The sequence below is a fragment of the Microcaecilia unicolor genome, chromosome 1, assembly GCF_901765095.1.
Source record: "Microcaecilia unicolor chromosome 1, aMicUni1.1, whole genome shotgun sequence".
Lineage (NCBI taxonomy): Eukaryota > Metazoa > Chordata > Amphibia > Gymnophiona > Siphonopidae > Microcaecilia > Microcaecilia unicolor.
This window is the reverse complement of record NC_044031.1, coordinates 670,584,904-670,609,955: the sequence shown is the minus strand read 5'-3', so window position 1 is coordinate 670,609,955 and position 25,052 is coordinate 670,584,904. Positions and strand designations below refer to the sequence as shown.

Genomic DNA, 25,052 nt, shown 5'->3' with positions numbered 1-25,052 from the left:
GAAAATGTGCAAGTATAGTTCCCAGTAAGTTGTATTAAAACTGCCAATATTTTTCTAACAGTCACTAAAAAGGAAATAAAGGGAACCCAAAGAAACATTCACTTTCAGAAATTTTTGTGAAAAATCAGTGAAAAAATTATTTTTCTATTGCTGCTGTACATAGCATAAGGTATAAAGAGCAATAACTGATTTTATATACAGACTAGTAAAATGAATACCTGGCCCTCACCTCAGAGTAAAGATCTGTGGGACGGCTGATGCTGCCAGTACAGTTATTGATGCTGGCTCGACAGCAGCTCAAGGGCACACTATTATTCTTTGCTTCAGTGTACCAACGTGTTTTTACCCAGTCTGAATAGTTGTGAATCCCACAACAGTGCAACTGCAAAATAAGAGTGACCAAAGTTACAGAACTCAAAACACTCTATAAGGACCATTTAGCACTGAAAAACACGTGTTTTTTTTTGCAGAGGCAATATAACTGCACAAAGCACTCATGTTATTTCACAACACAGGGACACTTTAACTGTATCAAAATAGGTATTCCAGGGGTGTGCAACCTGGTTGGGGAACAAAAAACTAGTCACATACATTTAGTTTTCACTATGTATGGGGGTAATTTACTTGCACAAAATTTCTCACATTGAATAGTGCAAATCTGTGCCTAGAGCTCTCCCAATGTCCCCACTTACACCCCGATAGGGTTGGGGATGATCAGGAGACCTATCGCTAATTACACACATATAGGATATGAATGGTTAGTAAATGTGGCAATGCTTGCGCAGTAAGACCAGCAAAATGCTGTCTCTGAAGAGAAGTGCCAGGCTGTACTGCAAGGATGGCTGGACAATCTCTAAGTGGCAACAAAACAGCACAGATTCCTGAACATCCCTAGATAAGCATTTTTTGAGGGCTTGCACTCAGGTGCTAAGCAGAAGAAATGTGGGCATTAAAGACTGAGAATTGATCCCACCAAACAAAGTTGGAGACGCTTGGTTTGTCTCTTCATGCTCAAGTGTATAGCGCTGTGTATGTTTAGAAGCGCTATAGAAATGATAAAGTAGTAGTAGTTGAAGTAGTAATAGTAAAGAGCATCATTCAAGCTCTGTCAATGAGGGAACTTACAAACAACTACTAAGTTACAAATGTCTACAAAGTTAAGAGGACTTTAAAAGCAAGAAGAAGGAGAGGAAAGGCAAGGATGACTGTGAAGCTCACCTGCCTCTGCACATAGTCAATAGCACGACTGGCTGCATCAGGGTATGTGCCATTATACTCATCATAAACTCTAGTAATGGTTCTATCAACTTCGTCCTCTACCTAGGAAAAAAAAAAGTGACACCTTTAATTGCTCACTATATACGAGTTGAACTCTACAGAGGAAAATGAGTTACACGTGGAAGGGCATTTTCGATATGACATCTTAAATCCAACTTTGGAAGTTTTGCTGAAGACATCCAAAAATCAAGTGGTGAACATAGCCTTTTCAAACCTGAAAAACGTCCGTTTCGAAAATGGCCATTTCCTAGATGTTTTTAGACATTTTGTGCACAGTGCATTTTTCTTTTGTGACCATTTCTGGGGGGGGAGGGGGGGGGAGGCAGCATTCTTAGTAGACTGGCACCACAGACATCCCAGCAGAGTAGGGCACTCTAGTAGTTGCTGCAGTGGACTTCACCTAAAAGGTCCCAGGTACACATCTCACCGTTACCCCCTTATATTATATGGTGAGCCCTCCAAAACCCACCAAAAACCTATTGTACTCAACTGTACACCACAATAGCCTTTATGTCTGCAGGTGTCACCTATGCGAGTACAGTAGGTTTTCCATGGGTTTTGGAGGGCTCACACTTTCCACCACAAGTGTAAGGGTGGGATATGGGCCTGGGTTCCCTTCTCTACAGTGCACTGCAATGACTACTAGGCAGGGACCTGCTTGCTGCTCTAAAAGTACTGGCCATAACATCTGAAGATGTCAGAGGCTGGAATGTACAGTTTCTTTCACATCTTTGGGAGGGGGGGTGTGGAGGGGAGGGGGGCATGGAGGTGAAAGGGGTGACCACTGGGGTATTAAGGGAATGTCATTCCTTAATCCCTCCAGTGGTCATTTAGGGTACCTTTTTACAACAGGTTATTGAAAACAGATCCAGATGAAGATGTCCAACATTTGGCCCCAGATGTTTATTTTGTTCCATTATGGCAGAAAAACGGCCAAGCTGGGGCGGAATTTGGCCATTCCAAAAACACGCCCCTTGTGATCTGGACAAGCTGCACACAAGCTGCATTGAAAAATGTCTTAAAAATGTGTTTTGAAAATAGCTATTTGGACGTTTTTACAAGAAAAACATCCATCTACTGCTTTGGGTCTTTTTTTTGGACTTTGTTTTGAAAATGAGCCTCACAGTAATGTACAATCAGGGGAACTGTTGCATAAACCAAGTACCCTTTATATTCTTATGGGGGAATTACAGAACAGATATTCCCATATTAACACATCTCAGAATTGTACAGTTGAATTGAGCTCCCTTCAGTAACCCATCTCAGATTACTTCCATAAAAAATGTACTCCTCTCAAGTAACATTTTCCACACAAAGTGCAACAAAAATCTGTGGCAGGAGAAAATAAAGGGTTAATTTACTTGATTGCAGTCAGTTTGAGCATGAGCAAAGTATTAAAAGGGAAACCAAATCGAAACTACTTTGCTAATTGCTTTTTATGACAAGGCTCAAGTTTCAGAAGAGGAATTCCTTCATGCCAGTACTTTAGAAGCCAAGGTGAGGCAGCTTCAAGAAAAAAAGTTAAAGCACCACATGTCACTATATCCTTCTGATTTCCAACCCAATTACATAATGGAAAGCCTTGTTTATTAATATAAGCCACACTTTTGGGGGGTGGAGAAATCCCATATACCATAAGCATTAAATTACAGAAAAAAAAATCTTGCAACTTTAAGCTGACAAAAACTAGTATATTATTGGAGAAATCCCCCCCATAATACCATCTTAAAGGTTCTGTACTGTAATCTCATTTTGGGTTATTGCCATGAAGTAGAATATCCAATTTGATAAATCAAAGTTGTGTCCCAAGAATTAATATTTATGACTTAGGCCCTCATCATAAAAATCACAGACATTTTATATAGCATCCACAGACAGTAGTGGATCTTACTCAACTGTGAAGGGAATGGAAATAGAGAAAATAAACAAAAAGGACCATTTGGTTCTTCAGTCAGTCATTCTCATACCAGTGAGATGTTGTGCCTGTCCAACGTGCTTAATCTCATTGTTGACTTCTAAAACCTCTGCTGGAAATCAGTTCCAGGCATTCAACGCCCTCTCAGAAAAAAAAGTATTCTCTCACACTTAATCTCACTCCATACAATGACTTATCTGATTTTCTCATGCTGCATAAATACTAACATAGTGATACCTGCTAGAAACATTCATGTATTCTCTAGAAAACAAGGAAATCAAAGATGACCTTAAGTTTTTCTACATTACCGTGCAAGCTATTTTAGTGGCACTCCCTGAAATCTTCCCTAACCCTTCACTTCAATATCCTTTTATAGCAATGGGCTCAAGAACTAATTAAGATGCAGTCTCAAACAGACCTGTTGAGATGGTTATGTTTTATTTATATTCCACCTAAATCCAAGGCAGACTACAAAAGTTAAATCTTGCTATAGTGGGACAGACTGAAGGTCCATCAAGCCCAGCATCCTGGCCAATCCAGGTCCCAAGTACCTAGCAAGATCCCAAAAAAAGACAAAATATTTTATGCTGCTTATTCAGGAAATAAGCAGTGGATTGTCCCCAAGTCCATTTTAAGGATGGTCTATGGACTTTTCCTTTAGAAAGCCACCCAAACCTTTTTTAAACCCTGCTAAGCTGCTTTTACTACATTCTCTGGCAACAAATTCCAGAGTAATTACACATTGAGTAAAGAAATATTTTCTCTGATTCGTTTTAAATTTTTTTTTTACTTTGTAGCTATATTGTGTGCCCCCTAGTCCTTGTATTTTTGGAAAGAGTATGTAAACCGCTTTGAATGTAGTTGCAAAAACCTCAGAAAGGCGGTATATCAAGTCCCATTTCCCTTCCCCACTTCCCTCATAGGGAAGCCGTCCCACCCTCTTTATCATTTGTCACTCTTCTCTGTACCTTTTCTAATTCCACTATATCTTTTGGAAGATGCGGTGACCAGAACTGAACACAATAATCGAGGTGCGGTCGCACCATGAAGCGAAACAAAGGCATTATAACATCCTCATTTTTGTTTTCCATTCTTTTCCTAATACCACCTATTTGCTTTCTTAGCTGCCGCAGCACACTGAGCAGAGGGTTTCAACATATCATCGACGATGCCGCCTAGATCCCTTTCCTGGTCGGCGACTCCTAATGTGGAACCTTGCATTATGTAGCTATAATTCGGGTTCCTCTTTCCCACATGCACACTTTGCACTTGCTCACATTAAACGTCATCTGCCATTTAGACGCCCAGTCTCATAAGGTCCTCTTGTGATTTAATAACTTTGAATAACTTTGTGTCGTCAGCAAATTTAATTACCTCACTATTTACTCCCATCTCTAGATCATTTATAAATATATTATGAATCAGCGGTTCCAGCGCACATCCCTGGGGAACCCCACTTTCTACCCTTCTCCATTGAGAATACTGACCATTTAACCCTACTCTCTGTTTTCTATTTTTTAACCAGTTTTTAATACACAACAGGATACTACCTCCTATCCCATGACTCTCTAATTTCCTTTGCAGTCTTTCATGAGGTACTTTGTCAAACACCTTTTGAAAATCCAGATATACAAAATCAACCAGCTCATCTTTACCCATACGTTTGTTCACCCCTTTAAAGAAAAGCAATAGATTGGCGAGGCAAGATTTCCCTTCACTAAATCCATGTTGGATTTGTCTCATTAATTCATGCTTTTGAATATGCTCTGTAATTTTGTTCTTTACAGTTGCTACCATTTTGCATGGCACAGATATCAGGGCTCACTGGTTTATAATTTCCCAGACCTCCTCTGGAACCTTTTTTATAAATTGGCGTTACATTGGCCACCCTCCAATCTTCCGGAACCATGCTTGATTTTAAAGATAAATTACATATTACTAACAATAGTTCTGCAAGTTCATTTTTCCATTCTATCAGTACTCTGGGATGAATACCATCCAGTCTAGGAGATTTGCTACTCTTGTTTGTCAAACTGCGCTATTACATCCTCCAGGTTTATAGAGATTTAATTCAGTTTCTCTCATCAGCTTTGAATACCATTTCTGGCACTGGTATATCTCCCAAATCTTCCTCGGTGAAGACCGAAGCAAAGAACTAATTTAATCTCTCTGCTATGGCTTGGTCTTCCTTGATTGCCCCTTTTACCCCTCAGTTATCTAGCGGTCCAACTGATTCTTTTGCAGGCTTCTTGTTTTTAATATACCTAAAAAAAATTTTATTATGTGTTTTTGCCTCCAATGCAATCTTTTTTTCAAAGCCCATTGCCTTCCTTATCAGCGCTTTGCATTTGAGTTGACATCCCTTATGCTGTTTCTTATTATTTTCAGTTGGATCCTTCTTCCATTTTCTGAAGGATTTTCTTTTAGCTCTAATAGCTTCCTTCACCTCACTTTTTAACCATGCTAGCTGTCGTTTTGCCATCCTTCCTCCTTTAATACACGGAATATATTTGGCCTGAGCTTCCAGGATAGTATTTTTGAACAGCATCCATGCCTGATATAAATTTTTGACCTTCGTAGCTACTCGTGTTTTTTTCACCTTCTTATTTTATCATAGTCTCCTTTTTGAAAGTTAAATGCTAAGGTATTGGATTTCCTATGTGTACTTACTCCAAAGCCGATATTAAATTAGATCATACTATGATCACTTATCAAGTGGCCCCAGCACCACTGCCTCACGCACCAGATCATGTGCTCCACTAAGGACTATGTCTAGAATTTTTCCTTCTCTTGTTGGCTCCTGTACCATCTGCTCCATAAAGCAGTCCTTGATTTCGTCAACGAATTTTACCTTCCTAGCATGCCCTGTTATTTATTTGTTATATTTGTATCCCACATTTTCCCACCTTTTTGCAGGCTCAATGTGGCTTACATATAACCGTTAACGGCGTTAGCTATTTCCGGTCTGAACAAATACATGGTATGAATGAATACAAAGTGATATTGTTTTACAACGAGGTACATGTATAGTAGGTACATTTACCCACTCAATATTGGGATAATTGAAATCACCCATTGTGTTCCCCAGTTTGTTAGTCTCCTTAATTTCTGATAACATTTCTACATCCGTCTGTTCATCCTGACCAGGCAGACAGTGGTATACTTCCTATCACTATCCTTTTCCCTTTTACACATGAAATTTTAATCCATAGGGATTCTAAGATGTGTTTTGTTTCCTGCAGAATTTTCAATCTATTTGACTGAAGGCCCTCCTTAACATACAATGCTACCCCTCCATCAATTCGATCCACCCTATCAGTACGATATAATTTGTACCCTGATATGACAGTGTCCCACTGGTTATCCTCCTTCCACCAGATCTCAGAGATACCTATTATATCTAATTTTTCATTATACTACAAAACAAATTTAACACAAAACAAATTAACCAGGCTGGCAATGGTTCCATAATTTGGGAAAGACAAATCGGAGCTATAAAATTGGAAACTGCTTCTCCTAAGCTTACATAGCAAAGATTAGAATATATGTTCAGTAGAGATCATTAAAAAACAAACAAACCCAAACACAGCTTTACCCGTGATTCTATAGGAAGAAAGTGTGACATTCTGAAAACTAGAGGAGCCTTGGAATCAGGTTTCAATTTGCTCAGGCGACAATTTTAAAAAAATTAGCACCCGAATTTCTGGTTTGAAAGTTAGAGTGCAAAAGGATTCCTAAGTTTCAAATCTGCAGCTCATGCTTTATATGAACAAAAAAAAAAACAAACAAACCCAAATGTCATCCCTGCATATATCATGTAATGCACATTCAGTGCTTTTAATTCCCAGTACAATAGCAGCACAACAGCCAGCACTAGAAGAGTAACCCCTACAGAGTGGTTAGCAGCTAACTGGAGTGGATTTGCATTTAGGATAGTTAATTTGCATATATTGGGGAAGTCGGCTACAGAGTATTGAATCTGACCCACACGTTCCCCAGTGGAGGGCTCAATTCAAGAGTGGTGCAAGAAGACTACTTTTTCAGAGTAATTAAAAAAGCATAGCCCATGAGAGAAGATTTGTCTTCTGAGTGGTTAATTTGCATATCCTGTGAGCCTGTTTGTCAAGTGGTATTCTCCAGACACAGCGCCAGGCGGTGCAAGGACAGTAACAGAGCTGTGACTTGTTACCGGGGACAGCTTGAGAGGGAAGATATTGATGAAGTAACAGACGTCTTATGATTATTCATCCTGAGTTAAAGGGGAGCTTTGCAGATTGACTTTGAAAGAGAAATAAAACACTTGAAAGAGAATTTTCCTATGGATTATTTTCTTGTGGAACAGTTCAGGTTTCCTAGCATCTCCTGATGAAAAGGAGGGAATGCTATATGGTCACCTCCTGTTAAAAGGGAGGAGCTGCCTAGTGGAGTTTCCACTACATTTTCCTGAATGGGGGGAAATATTGTCAGGAGGGAACTCAAGCTTGTCACTTCCTGTGAAAGGAGTAAACGTTACAGAACCTTACAAAAACCACATTGGAAAGGTTCTAGTAATATGACTGCCCTCTCTAAACAGGTGTTGAATTGGGACAAGATTGCTTTCTCCACCAGTTACCCAATATCAGTAGGGAGGAAAATAAAATTTCCAGGAGCATTTGGATCCAAAGCATGGCAGTCAGATTGCTGCCAACTTAATCTCGGATTTTTCCAGTTTGCAAAGAGGAATTGTCATAGAAACTAATACATGGGCTGCAACTGTGCTAACAGGCTAAAGTACAAGTAGAAAACACTGGTCCTCCAAGAACATGTATGGTCTAGTTACAGCAGGCTCTCAAGAGGCAGAATAACTTCTGGAAGATGGCTGCTTTCTAACCTAAAGATCATAGGTTCAAGGCTGGCTTGTGCATTATAGATTTAACAATGGAACAAAAATGTTTACATCTAAACACTGGCAAGAAACCTGTTAATTTGGGTGGAGTAGCTGCCTAGTGGTTACAGCAACAGGCTGGAATCGGAGAAGCCAGGGTCTGAATCCCACCATCACTCCTTGTAGCCTTGGGCAAGTCACTCAACCCTCCATTGCTTCAGGTACAAAGTCAAACTAAGTCCTATGGGGACAGGGAAGACTCTTAGAGGGGCATAATCAAATGGGGGCGCCCATCTCCGGGGATGGCCCCGAGAACGGGCGGAGCCAACCGTATTATGAAACAAGATGGGCGCCCATCTTTCGTTTCGATAATACGGTCCGGGACCGCCCAAATCCCAACATTTAGGCCGACCTTAGAGGTGGCTGCCCTCGGTTTTCGCCTGTAATGGGAACTGAGGGCACCCATCTCAAAAACGACCAAATCCAAGGCATTTGGTCATGGGAGGAGCCAGCATTCGTAGTGCACTGGTCCCCCTGACATGCCAAGATACCCACTGGGCACCCTAGGGGGCACTGCAGTGGATATCACAAATTGCTCCGAGCTGCATAGCTCACTTACCTTGGGTGCTGAGCCCCCCAAATCCCACTACCCACAACTGTACACCACTACCATAGCCCTTAGGGATGAAGGGGAGCACCTACATGTGGGTACAGTGGGTTTTGGAGGGCCCACATTTACCACCACAAGTGTAACAGGTGGGGGGGATGGGCCTGGATCCGCCTGCCTGAAGTGCACTGCACCCACTAAAAACTGCTCCAGGGACCTGCATACTGCCGTCATGGAGCTGGGTATGACATTTGAGGCTGGCAAAAAAATTTTAATTTTTTTTTTTTTTTTGGGTGTGAGGGGGTTGTTGAACACTGGGGGAGCAAGGGGAGGTCATCCCCCATTCCCTCCGGTGGTCATCTGGTCAGTTGGGGCACCTTTTTGAGGCTTGGTCGTGAAAAAAAAATGGACCAAGTAAAGTCGGCCAAATGCTCGTCAGGGAAGCCCTTCTTGTTTCCATTATCGGCCGAGGCCGGCCATCTCTTAACCACGCCCCCGTCCAGCCTTCGGTACACTGCCGACACGCCTCCTTGAACTTTCGCCGGCTCCGCAACAGAAAGTTGAGGGCGGCCAAAATCGGCTTTCGATTATGTCGATTTGGCTGGCCCTGAGAGAAAGCCGCCCATCTCCTGATTTGTGTCAGAAGATGGGCACCCTTCTCTTTTGAAAATGAGCCGGCTACTGTACCTGAATGTAACTCATCTCGACTACCAATGCAGTAGTGTGAGCTAAATAGCAATTTAAACAAATTAACAATGTAGGCCTTAGATTTTAAAATGGTAGCTACTTAATTTGATATGGTAGGACAAAATGAACTCCACTATCAAAGCAAAGATTGTTGGGAGATACTGTTTAAGGATACCAAAATCTCTCATCTAGAATAGATGGTTTCAACAAGTAAATGAAAAAGCTGCAGGAAACAGGTGTCCCCCCTCCCCTCTTATCAAGGTGGTGGGCTGAAAAATCATGCTTGAATATTTTGTATTCTTACCATAAGCACTGCAGATAGGAAGCATGAGATGATTAATGCTAGTAAATTATCTTAAATCTGTTGTGACAAAATTGTTTAAAAAGTTACCTTTGCTCTGTAAACGTATCCTAAGACGACCACAACCACTTCAGTAATAAAAACCAGGAGCAAGATGATAACAAACTGAAAGTCAAAAAAGGGACAGGTTATTATCCAAAACAGAAGAGCGCATCTTTACCAACTAAACATGCAAGTGTATAGTCCCTCTCTCTCCCCTACAATTCTCTTTCTTCCTTGTCTCACCACTGCACTTTTTCTTTTCCTAATTTTTATATATTTTAATTATAAAACCAACCTAAAAAAGGTCTCGGGCAGTATATCAAATTAGAATAAACTTAGAGATGACCTTACTCTTTTGAAAATCCCGTGCAGCTGTGCAATGCAAAATGTAGACAAAATTTCTCCATGATTTTACCTTTCTCCTTTCACGGGCAGGGGCTGGCCTCACAGACCCACCAGAAAAGGAACAAACAGTTGCATGGTCTGCTTGAGCACAGTACAGAGTTGGACAATGCAGCATCAGAGAGATGAGAAGCTGGAGCAGCTGCCAGCTAAAGAGCTCTGGGAGTAGGCTACTCTATAAAAAGTACTTTAATTAGATCTTGTAACATGCTATTTATAAGTTTTACTAATTTTTCTATGATGTCGCCTTTGGACGTGTTGAAAATATTTCAAACAAATGTTGAAGCACCCCGATAAGTGTTTCTGGTACTTACTGAGGTTCATTATCTATGTACCTGTAGCTAGGCTTGGAGTGCCTGACCATGAGGCTGACAGTGAAGTACCCAATATGGTACTGATAATTTTAAAATTTTAATGAAATTTTGGAGTCTTCAACATTTTCCCAATTATTAGATCTACTTTGATAGTGACTTATGCCTTAGAGGCAGATAAAAATAGAGCTCTTCATTTTTTTCCCGCAATAAAGGATTATCTTTTCTAGGACAAGATGTCGGAGTATATCCAAGCTTCTCTAGAGAAACCCAGATCAACGTAGAGCATTTCTGTTATAAATTTACAGACCACTATCACATTTCAAGACATTTCACAAGAAAAGTTTGATCCCCCATCTCTATCAGTCTAGAATATGTCTAGTCAGCTGGGTTGATATTCTAGCAAGTTATTCAGTGGAGATTTTGAACCTGCTATAGATTGTTCTGCTGCTTTTTGCTGTATTGCTTTGTTTGAGTATCTGAATTATAAAATGTTTTCCTTTCTCCCCATCTCCTTTCCTTTTTCTGGTGGTTTTGAGTATTCAGGTAGTCAGAATAATTTATAAGCATTTCTACTGTTTCTATTTCTTCTGTTTAGAATTCCTAGATGATTACCTTACTAGAATGAATGATTTCAATTTATTAGTACTTGTGTAGCTTTGTTGCTTAAACAGAACTAAGGAACATTGCATAGAGGTTGAGAAGGCGAGGGGGTGTACATACAGATGATGGTCGGGATATGTTCTGGAAGATTTTGAAGTCATAGAAAAAGGAGAGGAGGAATATGACAGTAGTAGATGGATTCGAGATTATCTATACTCTCAGAAATTTGGTGAAAAAGTGGGCCTTCAGATGTTTGCGGAAACAAATAGTCAGGCATCCGTCTTATGCCAGTTAGAGAGTTCCATAGTTTGGTTGCCAGAAAGGGAAACCCTATGCTAATATGGACTTGTATGTTACTCCTTTACAGTTAGTGGGAAGAAGGTCAAGGATTCTGGCACCTTGTATGGCGTTCTTCAGAGGTAGGTTGATAAGATTGTACATGTAGGCTGGTACTGACCCATGTAGAATGGCGAATACAAGTGTAACGAACTAAAAGTATAGTCTGGCTCTTACTGGTAGCCAGTGTAGGGTGCATAGTAAAGGGGAGGCCCTTTGGTGTTTTTTAGCTCTGTGGATTAATCTTGCTGCTGTGTTTTGGGTTGTATGGAGTTTTTTCAGGCTTTGTTCTTTGCAGCCTGCATACAGGCCATTGCAGTAGTCTAAACATTAGTGATTGTACCACTAGTTTGAAGGAATTTGTTGATAATAGGTTTCCGATTCTTTTTAGCCGACAAAGTTTGCTGAATATCTTTTTTGTTGTCTGTATGGTGTGTTAATCAAAAGCGAGATATTGATCAATGGTGATGCCTAGAATTTTTATGTTATTGTCCAGTGGATAACAGGATTCATTTAATGAGAAACTTTGGTGGATGTCATGGTGTACCACATCGAAGGCACTGGATAGACTGATTTGTAGGAGTAAGACCTTTTGGCCCAGGCTCACTTCTTTCCTCGCCTCACTGATGCAATACTAGCCCTTCAATGATCTTGACTAGCAGAGGGATGGATGCTACTGGTCTATAGTTTTCACAGGGTCATCTTTTTTGCCCAAATTGTTCTCGAGTATGGGGGGGTCAGAATGATACTACCTTTGCCTCTAGGAAAGAGACCCTCTTGTAGTAGTTTTGTTATGTGATTTGTCAGAAGTATCATGAGGCTTCTCTCATGATACAGGTAGAACAGGTATTGAGTTGGCTGTGAGATTTAGTGGATTTTTTTCAGCAACTTGTGGCTAATGTCTTATGTGGGCGAGTTTTGCCATATTATTATATCATCTAGGAATTTGATGTGATGTAGTCCCGTTGTGGGTACAGATTGTCTGATCTTTGCTACTTTACTCTCAAAATAGCGGGCTAGTTCAGTTGCTGAGGGCTGTTCTTCATTGGAGGATATTGTGTTTTGGGTGTCAGGAAGGCTTTTCACCAGACCAAACAAAAGTTTGATGCTGTGTTGATCTGTTTCTATGTGGTTGTCATAGTATTTTTCTTTGGACTGCTTCACAAAGTTCTTGTAAGTCTGTGCTGCATTCTTCCATTGGATTTTATTTTCTACCGAGTTGGATTTTCTCCATTTTCTTTCCAGTTTCCAGCATGTTTTCACCTCAAGTACTTCTTGATTTAGCCAGAGAGCTGGTCTGCGTGTGGGTTTCTCCTTGCGTTTCAGGGGAGCTATTATGTCTAGTAACTCCTTGCTTGCTTTGTCTCAGTTAGTTAGGATGTCTTTTTCGCCCTCCAGTTTAAGGTGTCAGGCGGTTTATAGTGCTCCGACCATGGGACTGAGGACCATTTATTGTAGGTTATGTTGAAGTCGTTAGAGTCTGGTAATCTATATGCAAATATAGATTACTGTTTGAAGCAGTCCCCTTAGATTCTAAACTATACAAAGAGGAAAGGTCCCACTGAACTTTCTTTCTGAGAAGTTCTGAGAGAAGGAGGACATTTTTCTGGTAAGTGAACATTATTTGCTTTGTTCTTTGGGAACTTAAAGATGGGGGTTTAAAGGAGGAACTGTTTAGTTTAACTAATCTCCATCTCTTTTCCCCCTAGTTTTAAAACTTGAACTTTGTACCACAGCATTAACAGATAGCTTCTAGCGGGTACTGAGAGGGAGGTTCTGGAAGCCAAATTTAGGGGTCCTTTTACTAAGCCGCGTAAACGTCTACACATGCCAAAATGGAGTTACCACCCGACTACCACGTGGCTCTTGCGGTAATTTCATTTTTGGCGGGCGTCTGAGAAATATTTATTTTCGGATGCGCACAATGGACATGCGCCAAGTGGCATTCGGCACGCGTAGGTCATTCCCGCTCGGTTACCACACAAGTCTTTACTGCTAGGTCAATGGCTGGCGGTAAGGTCTCAGACCCAAAATGGATGCGTGGCAATTTTCATTTTACCGCATGTCACTGACAAAAATTTTTTTTTAAGGCCTTTTGTACAGGCATGCTAAAAAAATGGATCAGCATGCACCCAAAACCTATACTACCGCAAGCCATTTTTCAGAATGCTTTTGTAGAAGGACCCCTTAGGCTCTTAGGTAGAAGGCTGAAGTCCAGATCCTCCAGGTTCGCATTTTCAGAAATGCTCCCCATTCCACGTGCAGGACTGAGGGATTTAGATTTGTTAGGAACAGGGCAACATTCTGGGAAAGGGGGAGACTGTTCCGAAAAGATGGGCTCCACCTTAACCGGGATGGAACCAGACTGCTGGCACTAACTTTTAAAAAGGAGATACAGCAGCTTTTAAACTAGAATGGGGAGGGGGGGAAGGGGGAAAGCTGACAGTTGCCCAGAAGCACACGGGTCGGTGTACAGTATCCTTGAAGGATACTATTGAAACAGGACATTTAAGGAATCCCAGTAGAGATGTTTCAACAATGCTTAAAGTAAGCCAGGTGTGCTTAATGAGAGAGCAGGATAAAGGATGCGCATTATCCCCTTCAACTTCTAAGCAGCTTGTAGATCAAAGGAAAAAACACAATTTGAAGAGCCTGTATACAAAAGCTAGAAGCCTGAAAAATAATATGGGATAGTCAGAATATATAGCACTAAATGATGAGGCAGATACAACAGGCATCTCAGAGACTTGGGGGAAAGAGGACAATCAATGGGACACTGTGTAGATGACGGCAGAAAAAGACCTGCACGGTCCATCCAGTCTGCCCAACAAGATAAACTCATATGTGCTACTTTTTGTGTATACCCTACCTTGATTTGTACCTGTCCTCTTCAGGGCACAGACCGTACAAGTCTGCCCAGCACTATCCCCACCTCCCAACCACCAGCCCCGCCTCCCACCACCAGCTCTGGCACAGACCGTATAAGTCTGCCCAGCATTTTCCCCACCTCCCAACCACCAGCCCTGGCACAGACCGTATAAGTCTGCCCAGCTCTATCCCCGCCTCCGAACCACCAGCCCCGCCTCCCACCACCGGCTCAGCCACCCAATCTCGGCTAAGCTCCTGAGGATCCATTCCTTCTGAACAGGATTCCTTTATGTTTATCCCACGCATGTTTGAATCCCACACATGTTTGAAAAAAGCGTCATAAGTGCAAGGTTCCATTGGTTTCAGTGTTTACAAGCCCATCAGGTAGTAGTAACCTGACCGGCATATGAAACAAGAAGGTATAAAATCAAAATATAAAAAAAGTTTGAAACTAAAAAGCTAATTTTGTGTCACCCCGCCTGAAACCCTCAGATTTAAACCCCTTAAATCTTTAAGGAATTTTTTAACAAGTGGAACCTCAAACGCCTCCCAAGAGGGGGAAGTACTTAAGAGTATTCAAACCCCCCTATCCAATCAGGGAGTGAGGTACTATCACTGGTCCTTATCGAAGAACAAAAGGAAAAAAAAACATCCGAAAAAAACTCTAACACACAGAAAAACAGATGGTTTAAAAAACCTTTTACCCAGACAGAAGGACAGGAAGGAAATGACACAAAACCTGTATGTGCAAAAGAAGCGCGACCCCAAAGTAAAACTACCCAACTATGAAGACCCTGTAAAAATGACACTGGTACGGAAGACCTGGAACACACAAAAACCCTTCACTAAGAGCCAGCCCCCTCAATTTGATAAACAAAAAGCAAAAAAATGAAAGTGCTGATACTTATAGTTGCGATGCAAATTGCAGATCAAGATGTGGTTACAGTAGAGGTTAAAGTTACAGTTGCAGATCAAGTTATGATTCAAACCACCACAAGCCAACGCTAGCCAACCATTAATTTTCCATTGGAGGGAATTTGCCACTCATTAGTCCATATATTTCATCACGCCTCTACACCACCGGTCCAAGGAATTCATTCTTCCATCTAGAGCGCCCATTTCCTTCAACAAGAGCGCCTTGTTTCGCCCATATGTTGGCTGCTTCAGGAAAGAAACTGCTCCTGAAATGAGTCACACACTCTCAATGTTATCTGACATCAAATATGGCGTTGACAGAGGCTTGTATGCAAAGAGATTTAAATCCCCAGCGCTACCAACAAGCCAATCAAAAAAAAAAAAAAAAAAAAAAAGACGCCACCAATAACGAAGGACATCAAACTGCATCACGCATACTCCAGCTGTCAATCAGAAGTAAGCATTCCATTCGATACTTCTGTTTAAACCATATGGTTCTGTTGTTTTAAGTGTAAAAATCCACTGCTGCTCTTTACGCCAGAGGATCAGGAGGGGTGACACAAAATTAGCTTTTTAGTTTCAAATGTTTTTGTATTTTGATAATATTTCAAGTTTCAAAATCCCTATATTGAGTTACAAGAAAGTATAAGCCATTTCATCGACCTCAACTTACAAACTGATGCAAAAAGACTTGCAGAAGCAAGTAGTTTGGGGAAATTTTGCTAATCAGCAACCACAGATTGCACCAATCACATATGTTCACCATGGCCTTAGTTTTTATTTATTTGTAGCATTTGTATCCCACATTTTCCCACCACTTTGCAGGCTCACTGGTGACTGCCTTGAGGCCAACTCCATTGGTGAAATTGGTTATTTACAAGACAATTCTACAAAAACTTAATACTTTTATGCTAAAAGGTCTAAAGGTGAATCATGCTGAACTAGGAAAATTCATCTTACAGAGCCCAAGAGTCTATCTTTTCTATTACTGGTCCATATCTATGCAGTAAACTCCCAAAAGAAAGTTGAGGCTCCTTTTGGACACCTTAGCATTTAAACAACATCTCAAGACCTTGCTGCTTTCATAGGTCTTTGCACAAACTAGTAAATATCTTCAGTGCTGGTAGAATGTGCAGACTTTTCTACCTATTATCATGGAATGACTTGACTGCCACACAGTTTGCCAGTATGCTTGCTACTTAACTTAGTAGGGCTTTCCCAACATATTAATGCCTCAAATATTAGGACAAATACCAAAGCCACAGGAATCATGTTATCTGTTCTGATGAATTTTATGCTATTTTGAATTATGTATGTTCTTATATGATCTTCTGAAGATATTGGTGGACAAGACAGGTAGGTTCTTTCAGTAAGGCTCTTTGGCAGGCAAGACCTTTCACTCATGAGCCTAAAAGTCAGTAAATGATGTGTTAACTCAAGCTGGTACCACTTTTCTAACCCGTGCTAATTCTTCAAGATGACTTCAGAGTCTAAGTAGTAACTGGCTTGTTTTAGGGATTCTGAGTCACTATAGTGTTGAAGTTAGCCTGGTTGAACTTGTGGTGCAGCATCAAGAAGCACAAATAAGTTTAAAAAAGAAAATCGTGCAAAATGAAAAAAAAAATCATAACTATTTTTTTAAGCTTACATGCAATTCTTACTATTAATATAAAAAAATTAAAATTATTTAGAGGCATATTTTCAAAGCACTTAGACTTACACAGTTACATATTAACCTATGGAACTTTGTAAGGCTAAGTGCTTTGAAAATATGCCTGATAAGTCATTTAAAGTCAGGCTACAAAAGCCACCCAAGACTGACTGTAAACCTGAAACAGCCAACTGGCTTGTTTATGGCAATGCTACTTAAAACTTACGGTGGCAAGTCCACACCGGCTTTCTCGGATTGTCGCACAGCAACCAATCAGCCCAATAATGAAGAGAAGAGTTCCCACAGCGATGATGACAACTGCTGGAATGAGTGTGTAAACATCTTCAAAGAAGTGATCATAGTCGTCATATGTGATGAAGACATAGGCACCCACATAACACAGAATACCAGCTGCTGCCTATTGGAAGGGAAGAATATATAATTTTGTATTACTTATTAGAAACTGCATTACAATACCTTACCTCCTGGAATCACAAAAAGATGGTTTCTCTCCAACAAGTTAGCGCTTTAAAAATCAAAAGGAAATGCAATTCAAAAAGTGTAAATTAAAGATGGGCAAGAAAATGCAAGGTGCCTAGTTGTGAAGTCATAGAAACAGACAAATGAAGGCAAATAAAAGACCAAATAGCTTATCTAGCTTGCCCATCTATGCCATCTACGAGATCCTATGCACTCGCTCCAAGCTTTCTTGAATTCAGATACACTTTGTGTCTACCCCCTTTCACCTTCATCCTACGCTCCCTCGTTCTAGAGCTTCCCTTCAATTGAAAGGCTTGCCTACAGTGCATTTATGCCATGTAAGTATTTAAATGTCATATCTCCCCTCTCTTGCCTTTCTTCCAAAGTATATTGAGATCTTCAAGACTGTCCCCACACACTTATGATAAAGACTACTGACCATTTTAGCAGTTCAATGACCATTCAGGGCAGCTAACAGTCAAGATAGACAATACACCTCATTACAGAGTCTATCTGTGTGAACTTACAAGAAAAGCTCACTACTCAAAAAAAAAAAAAAAAAAAGGACTTGGAAAGGGACCAACAAGACTCTTCCAATGAAATCCAGGAGACTGAGAAAATGTTATTGGGGTTATTGCATAAATAGTAAAGTGGACTTGCTTTGGTATGAATGCTGGACACTTATGTTTTTGTGGAGGCAGTCAAAATTCCATCCCTGGTTTGGCCTCTTAGGTCCTCTGCTCTCTAGGATGAGCATAACAATCCTGCCTCATTTGGGAAGAACTGGAGGGAAGAGGATGCTTATACTTCCTTGCCCCTCTCCCCATGCCAATACCTGATAGAAAAGGAGGCTGGGTCAGAAGGCAGCATAGAGACTGTCTTAGGGGTATCACTGTTGCTGGAACAATATCCCCAAAGAGATTCTCTCCAAAGCATGGCTCAGCAAGCCTTTTCTGCATACCATTTCAGGTTTGAGGCCTGGAGCTATAAATCACTGGGCACTAAACAACCATAATCAACTGAAGGGCTTATTTCCAAGTTCAATATAACAAATATAGACTTAAGTCTTGGACATAACCCCTTCAATTGTAGGTTCTTATTTCACAAATGAAAGGAGTTCTTAGCCTTCTGAGAGAAAGAGTCTGCAAACACTAACACTGTGCACAATGTTTCACCTATTATATACCCATGAAAAACTGGTAAGAAGCTATGCAGGAACTGAAGGGCGCAGCTACCCAAACATCTTCCTCCCAAAAGACTCCAGTGTCCAAGCCTCTTTTCCCAGTGACAAAAGAATGTATCTTGAACTTTTGGCCTTTTTGAGAGCAGATTTGGCCATCATAAAATAGTATGGAAGCTGTTCTTTCTTCTTCTCAGACCTTCGAGCCTTTTGAATTCTTGGAGAGAATATTCCTTTTGATAAGTAAAAAGAAAACAGGTCTCCCATATTTTCATCTGTACATAAAAATAGCCATACTGGGTCAAACCAATGGTCCACCTAGTCCAGTATCCTGCTTCTAGCAGTGGCCTTGGCCACAACTGCCAGACAGAATCCCAACAGTAGCAAGATTCATGCTACTGATCCATAAGTATTGCCATACTGGGAAAGATCAAAGTCTAGGTTACAAATACCTGGCAAGGTCCCAAAAAACTACAAAACATTTTATACTGCTTATCCCAGAAATAGTGGATTTTCCCCCAAGTCCATATAATAATGGTCTACGGATTTTTCCTTTAGGAAGCCGTCCAAAACCTTTTTAAAACTCCGCTAAGCTAACTGCCTTTACCACATTCTCTGGCAACAAATTCCACATTGAGTGAAGAAAAATTTTCTCAGATTCGTTTTAAATTTACTACATTGTAGCTTCATCCCGCGATTTAACGACTTCAAATAACTTTGTGTCATCAGCAAATTTAATTACCTCACTAGTTACTCCCATCTCTAGATCATTTATAAATAAAAAGCAGCGGTCCCAGCACAGACCCCTGGGGAAACCCACTAACTACTCTTCTCCATTGCGAATACTGACCATTTAACCTTACTCTCTTGTTTTCTATCTTTTAACCAATTTTAATCCACAATAGAACACTACCTCCTATCCCATGACTCTCCAATTTCCTCTGGAGTCTTTCATGAGGTACTTTGTCAAATGCCTTCTGAAAATCCAGATACACAATATCAAGCAGGCTCACCCCTTCAAAGAAATGCACTAGATTGGTGAGGCAAGATTCCCCTTCACTAAATCCATGAGGCAAGATTTCCCTTCACCAAGTCCATGTTGACTTTGTCTCATTAATCCATGCTTTTGAATGTGCTCTGTAATTTTGGTCTTAATAATAGTCTCTACCATTTTGCCCGGCACCAACATCAGACTCACCGGTCTGTAATTTCCCAGATCTCTCGGTGTTAAATTGGCCACCCTCCAATCTTCCAGTACCACGCTCGATTTTAAGGATGAATTACATATTACTAACAATAGCTATTGCAAGCTCATTTTTCAGTTCTATTAGTACTCTGGGATGAATACCATCCGGTCCAGAAGATTTGCTACTCCTCAGTTTGTAGAACTGCCCATTACATCCTCCAGGTTTACAGAGAATTCATTAAGTTTCTCCGACTAGTCAGCTTCGAATACCATTTCCGGCACCGGTATCCCACCCAAATCTTCCTCGGTGAAGACCAAAGCAAAGAATTCATTTAACCTCTCCGCTACGGCTTTGTCTTCCCTGATCGCCCCTTTTACTCCTCGGTCATCTAGCGGTCCAACCGATTCTTTTGCCGGCTTCCTGCTTTTAATATACCTAAAAAATTTTACATTTATGTGTTTTTGACTCCAATGCAATCTTTTTTTCGAAGTCTCTCTTAGCCTTCCTTATCAGCGCTTTGCATTTGACTTGACATTCCTTATGCTGTTTCTTATTATTTTCAGTCAGTTCCTTCTTCCATTTTCTGAAGGATTTTCTTTTAGCTCCAATAGCTTCCTTCACCTCACATTTTAACCATGCCGGCTGTCGTTTGGTCTTCCGTCCTCCTTTTTTAATACGCGGAATATATTTGGCCTGGGCTTCCAGGATGGTGTTTCTGAACAGCATCCACGCCTGATGTAAATTTTTTACCCTCGCAGTCGCTCCTCTAAGTTTTTTTTCACCGTTCTTCTCATTTTATCATAGTCTCCTTTTTTTAAGTTAAACGCTAAAGTATTTGATTTCCTATGTATACTTACTTCAAAGCTAATATCAAACCCGATCATATTATGATCACTTTTATCAAGCAGCCCCAGCACCGTTACCTCCCACACCAGATCATGCGCTCCACTAAGGACTAGGTCTAGAATTTTTCCTTTTCTCATTGGCTCCTGTACCAGCTGCTCCATAAAGCAGTCCTTGATTTCATCAAGGAATTTTACCTACCTAGCGTGCCCCAATGTTACATTTACCCAGTCAATATCGGGGTAATTGAAAGCACCCATTATTGTGTTGCCCAGTTTGTTTGCGTCCCTAATTTCCTTTAACATTTCTGCATCCGTCTGTTTATTCTGGCCAGGTAGTACAATCCTATCACCATCCTTTTCCCCTTTACACATGGAATTTCAATCCACAGTGCTTGTCCCGGGGACAAGCAGTGGCTTTCCCCATTTCTATCTCAAGGATTCTGTGAATAGGTACTATAACAGCTTCTATGGGCAGATCATGAAATTCTAGGGTGCCCAGTCTTGGTCCTGGATTCATCTCCAACTTAAATGGAATGGCATCACCCATTTCCTGTATAAAAATCAATACATAAGTTCCTCTGGTAGAACTACCTGTTCTACCCGTCTCTAACAAATAGCCTTAGATGAAGGTGTTGCGACATAGGATCTCTGTGATGTTTCTGTGAAGCTTCCTTCCCCAATGCAAAGGATAGACAGCCGTGCAGCAGATATATCAATGCCAAGGCCCTTTGATATCTTGGTTTTCTGTTTCTATTCTGCAGGCAGTGCAAGAGGCTTTACAACTGGCTAGATCTCTTCCAGCATAGACAATGACAAAGCTGCAGCATGGTGTTGTGCAAAGAAGTGGTCCAGGCACGTATCAAACCTCCGTGAGCTGCTCCTGGAATGCTGCCATAGATGTTGGGGAGAACCACCAGAAACAGAGTTTCGATTCTGTGAACTCGGTCATATCGTCCTAACAAGAGGATCTTGAAAACACATGGCAACATCGGAGCACAGTGCAGTTCAGCATCATGAACCACCACTGGTGTTTATGAAGATGAGGACAAATCCTTCTCAGACTGTTCTTTATACCTTTGGTCAAAGACAGCATTCAAGGAGCAGCCCATAAAGAAATTTGATAAGCAGATGAACTACGTTTTTTGCTCAACATGATGCTGCAGCTTTGCCATCGTTAAGTGAGAGACAGACAGTGCTGAAGATTCAAATGCTGGCCTGCAGTAGAGAAGCAGAAACAGACTTTGAAGGGCCTCAAGCGTGATGCCTGCTGCACTGTTTTCTCTCTCAAATAAATGCACACCATGCAGTTCTGGACCCCCAGACTGATGCTTCTGACTTAAATGGACTGGACTGTACTAAATCAGTGTTTGTATGCTGCAGCTAGAACTGGCAGTTTGTGGGGTGGGGGCTAGTTAAAGAGGATGGAAACAAGCGAGTAAGCAAGAGCACAAGTTTCAAAGTAGCAATTCCCCAACTACTGCATCACTGTATCTACAATTCTGCACTACAAAAGTTGAACTTGTGCATTGGGACTTTTTTCTTTGCCGGGGGGGGGGGGGGGGGGGGAAGAAGAGGAATTTCTATATAACCACTCTATAGTGGCCTAGTGGTTAGAGCACTGGTCTTGAGATCCAGCGGTGGCTGGTTCAAATCCCACTGCTGATCCTTGTGACCTTGGGCAAGTCACTTAACCCTCCATTGCCTCAGGTACAAACTTAGATTGTGAGCCCCCCAGGGACAGAAAAACACCCAGTGTACCTGAATGCAACTCATCTTGAGCTACTACTGAAAAAGGTGTGAGCAAAATCTAATAAATAAAAGCCATTGTCTGATCTGGTCTGTTTTCAAAACCATATCTTTTTACTGTTTTTTCCACACATACCAGGAGTTCTCACAATGTTATTTTGCCCCAGGACATTTTAACTCCTTTTGTATACTCTTCAAATTTCTGTTTGGTTGGAAACAAAAAAAAAACAACAAAACAAAAAAAAGACACTTTTGCGTCCATTTATTCTTAAAGACAATTACATTTAGATATATAAAATTTGACTAAAAAGCATGAGTGAAACTTAACTACTGTTGCATTCAGAGGACAAAAATGTTCACAGCCATTTACTTGGTAGAACAATTTAAAAGGAAAAAATTTTAATAGGCAATTTAATAAAACCCTCTCTATGCAGCTAAGTACTTTATCTCACATTTAGATGTAGTGCTCCTCCCATCTCTCTCAAACTTCACACACCCCTCTGATAAAAGAAATGTATATAGTCTGCACACATTTTTCAACTCCACTTGTTATTTTCAATGGGAGTGTGGGGAGAGGAAAGAGTACACCACCAAAATAATGGAGGACACCCTTAATGACAAGCCAATGAAAGTTACCCAATAATTTTGTCCCAATGCAGACTACTTTGAAAATTGATGGGGGAAAGAGAAGGTGGGGCAATTTGCCATTAAAATGTAATATGATGATGGTTCATTGTTAAGTAACGAGTTAAATTGCTAATGGAGTCGATGCAGAAAGCTGCGTGGTTTACCATGAGATTAGTGAGTCAATATCCTGCAGTAATGCAGTAAGCTATTGAGATGCTAATTCAAAGCACGCAGAACATGCATGCTAATCAGAGAAAGCCTGCTGGACACAGGACCACGATGAAAAAATGGCTTCATTGTATGCATACAAAAAAGGAGTAGGATGGTCTTGCGTTTGCAATAACCCAAGGAGACGTATAAAAATTGTCTTTATTAAGGAGCATCAAATGACTCGACACAGCAGCTGTGTTCCGAGTCTTAGGATGTTCCAAAGGTTTAAAAATGAATGAAAGCAAATCTTTCTTATGTGATCAGGTTAAAAGCCATAATGCTTTGATGAATTTCTCCCTTCGTTTTCTGGTGGTTCATTCTGGTACAGGATTGTGACATCCAATAACCTGATCACATAAAATTTACTTTCATTCATTTTTAAACCTTTGGAACATCCTAAGACTCCTGAGGCAGGCGCAAGGGGCCGAAACACAGCTGCTGTGTCGAGTCATTTGATGCTCCTTAATAAAGACTTAATTTTTATACGTCTCCCTGGGTTATTGCAAAGACCAGACCACCCTACTCCTTTTCTGCTGCACTACTTTGACGTAGGAATTGAGGGTTCCTCCACCTCCTGTGGCTGCTCCTCGCTTTCATTGTGTGCATATCTATAAAAGACAGTGCCAGCACATATTTGCACATGAACCAGAATTTTGTGAGGCCATGCACAAAACATGTCTTGCACATACATATTTGGAGGCTAATATTTAAGTGCAGAACATATGCAGTGAAACTGCTGTTAACAGCTGTGTAAAGAGATTTCCGTTGTGTCTTTTAATAACTGAAGATATATATGGTTGCAGGGAAAGAAAATTGGCAGCAAATCCTCTCAACTAACCCTTCTGCAGTGCACAGACCTAATGGTGAATTTTTCATATTGTATACACTTTAAAAAAAAAAAAAAGTGGCTGGTTTACTCCTGTGCATTGCAGAAGAATACCGAATGGCCTCGTTACCATTCATTTTAATATTATGTGCGCATATGTGCATTTAAGTTAGTGACACCCCCCCCCCCCCCCCAATCAGGTCTCCTGATCTATGGGCTGGCTGGGTAGGCTGAGACAGCCCTGAGAGGCTGGGGGAGGGGGAGAGACGACGACTCACAGCTGTTGCTCAGAGACCAGTTAACCAGGATTTCACTGTTAGATTATAGCAAGCACCAGTGTTTGTAGCTCTGTTTAGGGGAGAGGCTAAGCAGGGAGAAGCCCCTGGGTATCTATAAATAAAGGCAAACAGCCAAAAGCCATCACTCGTAATACTCGGGATTTTTAAATACAAAAAAACCCAATTTAGATTTGCAAAGCTCAACTGTAATATCAAACCCAGAATTTTCTAGCAAGAGCTGTCAGTCATGTATTTGTCACCTTGCAATAAGAACTGTTATCAAAATTCCTCTGCAAATCAATACAAATTGAAGCCTCACACCATTTGCTTAGCCTCACCTTAGTTAATATGAAACTTAACCTAAGAGAACTTCTGAAAAAACTGTAAAGGCTATTGAGTTAGAACAATTACATGCTATTTTGGTTGGCACCAGGGCTGTACAGAAGGTACACCAAACCTCTGACTTGACTTCTATTTTTCAACTGCGACTCCTACTTATATTAGGTTTTAAATTTTGCCCTCTGGATCTAAAGTACCAGTAAGTAACTTATGTTTACTAGCACTTTATCATTTTACACTTCAATATATATTTTTGCCCTGATCTAAAAATTACCATATATTATAATGATGAAATTGTTTATTTTGAAGCTGGAATCAGTCAGCACATCTTTATCAACTCCACAGCCCTGATTGGCACTTTCTTTTTAGATGCCCAGATAACCAGAGCACTAAAAACTAATGAACCTAACATACTCCAACCCCCCCACCTTTAAGTTCAGAACACACAGAAGAGGTTGTTCATAATAGCAATCTATTCACTCACAGGAGGACAGGTTTTTGAAGTTAAAACAGCAGAAGAGATCCTCTGGGGGTTGGCAAGATGGGGGGGGGGA

At 40.8% G+C, this 25,052-nt stretch overlaps 1 protein-coding gene across 1 annotated transcript in view; it reads right to left on the bottom strand.

The window, feature by feature from the left end:
- Positions 1-25,052, bottom strand: part of TSPAN3 (tetraspanin 3) — a 58,695-nt gene that overhangs the window by 11,004 nt on the left and 22,639 nt on the right. The window contains exons 2-5 of the mRNA XM_030187292.1: positions 17,007-17,198; positions 9,743-9,817; positions 1,219-1,320; positions 230-382 (exon numbers count right to left, since the gene is read on the bottom strand). Coding sequence (XP_030043152.1) covers positions 230-382; positions 1,219-1,320; positions 9,743-9,817; positions 17,007-17,198 — 522 coding nt within the window. The remainder of the gene's footprint in view (positions 1-229; positions 383-1,218; positions 1,321-9,742; positions 9,818-17,006; positions 17,199-25,052) is intronic.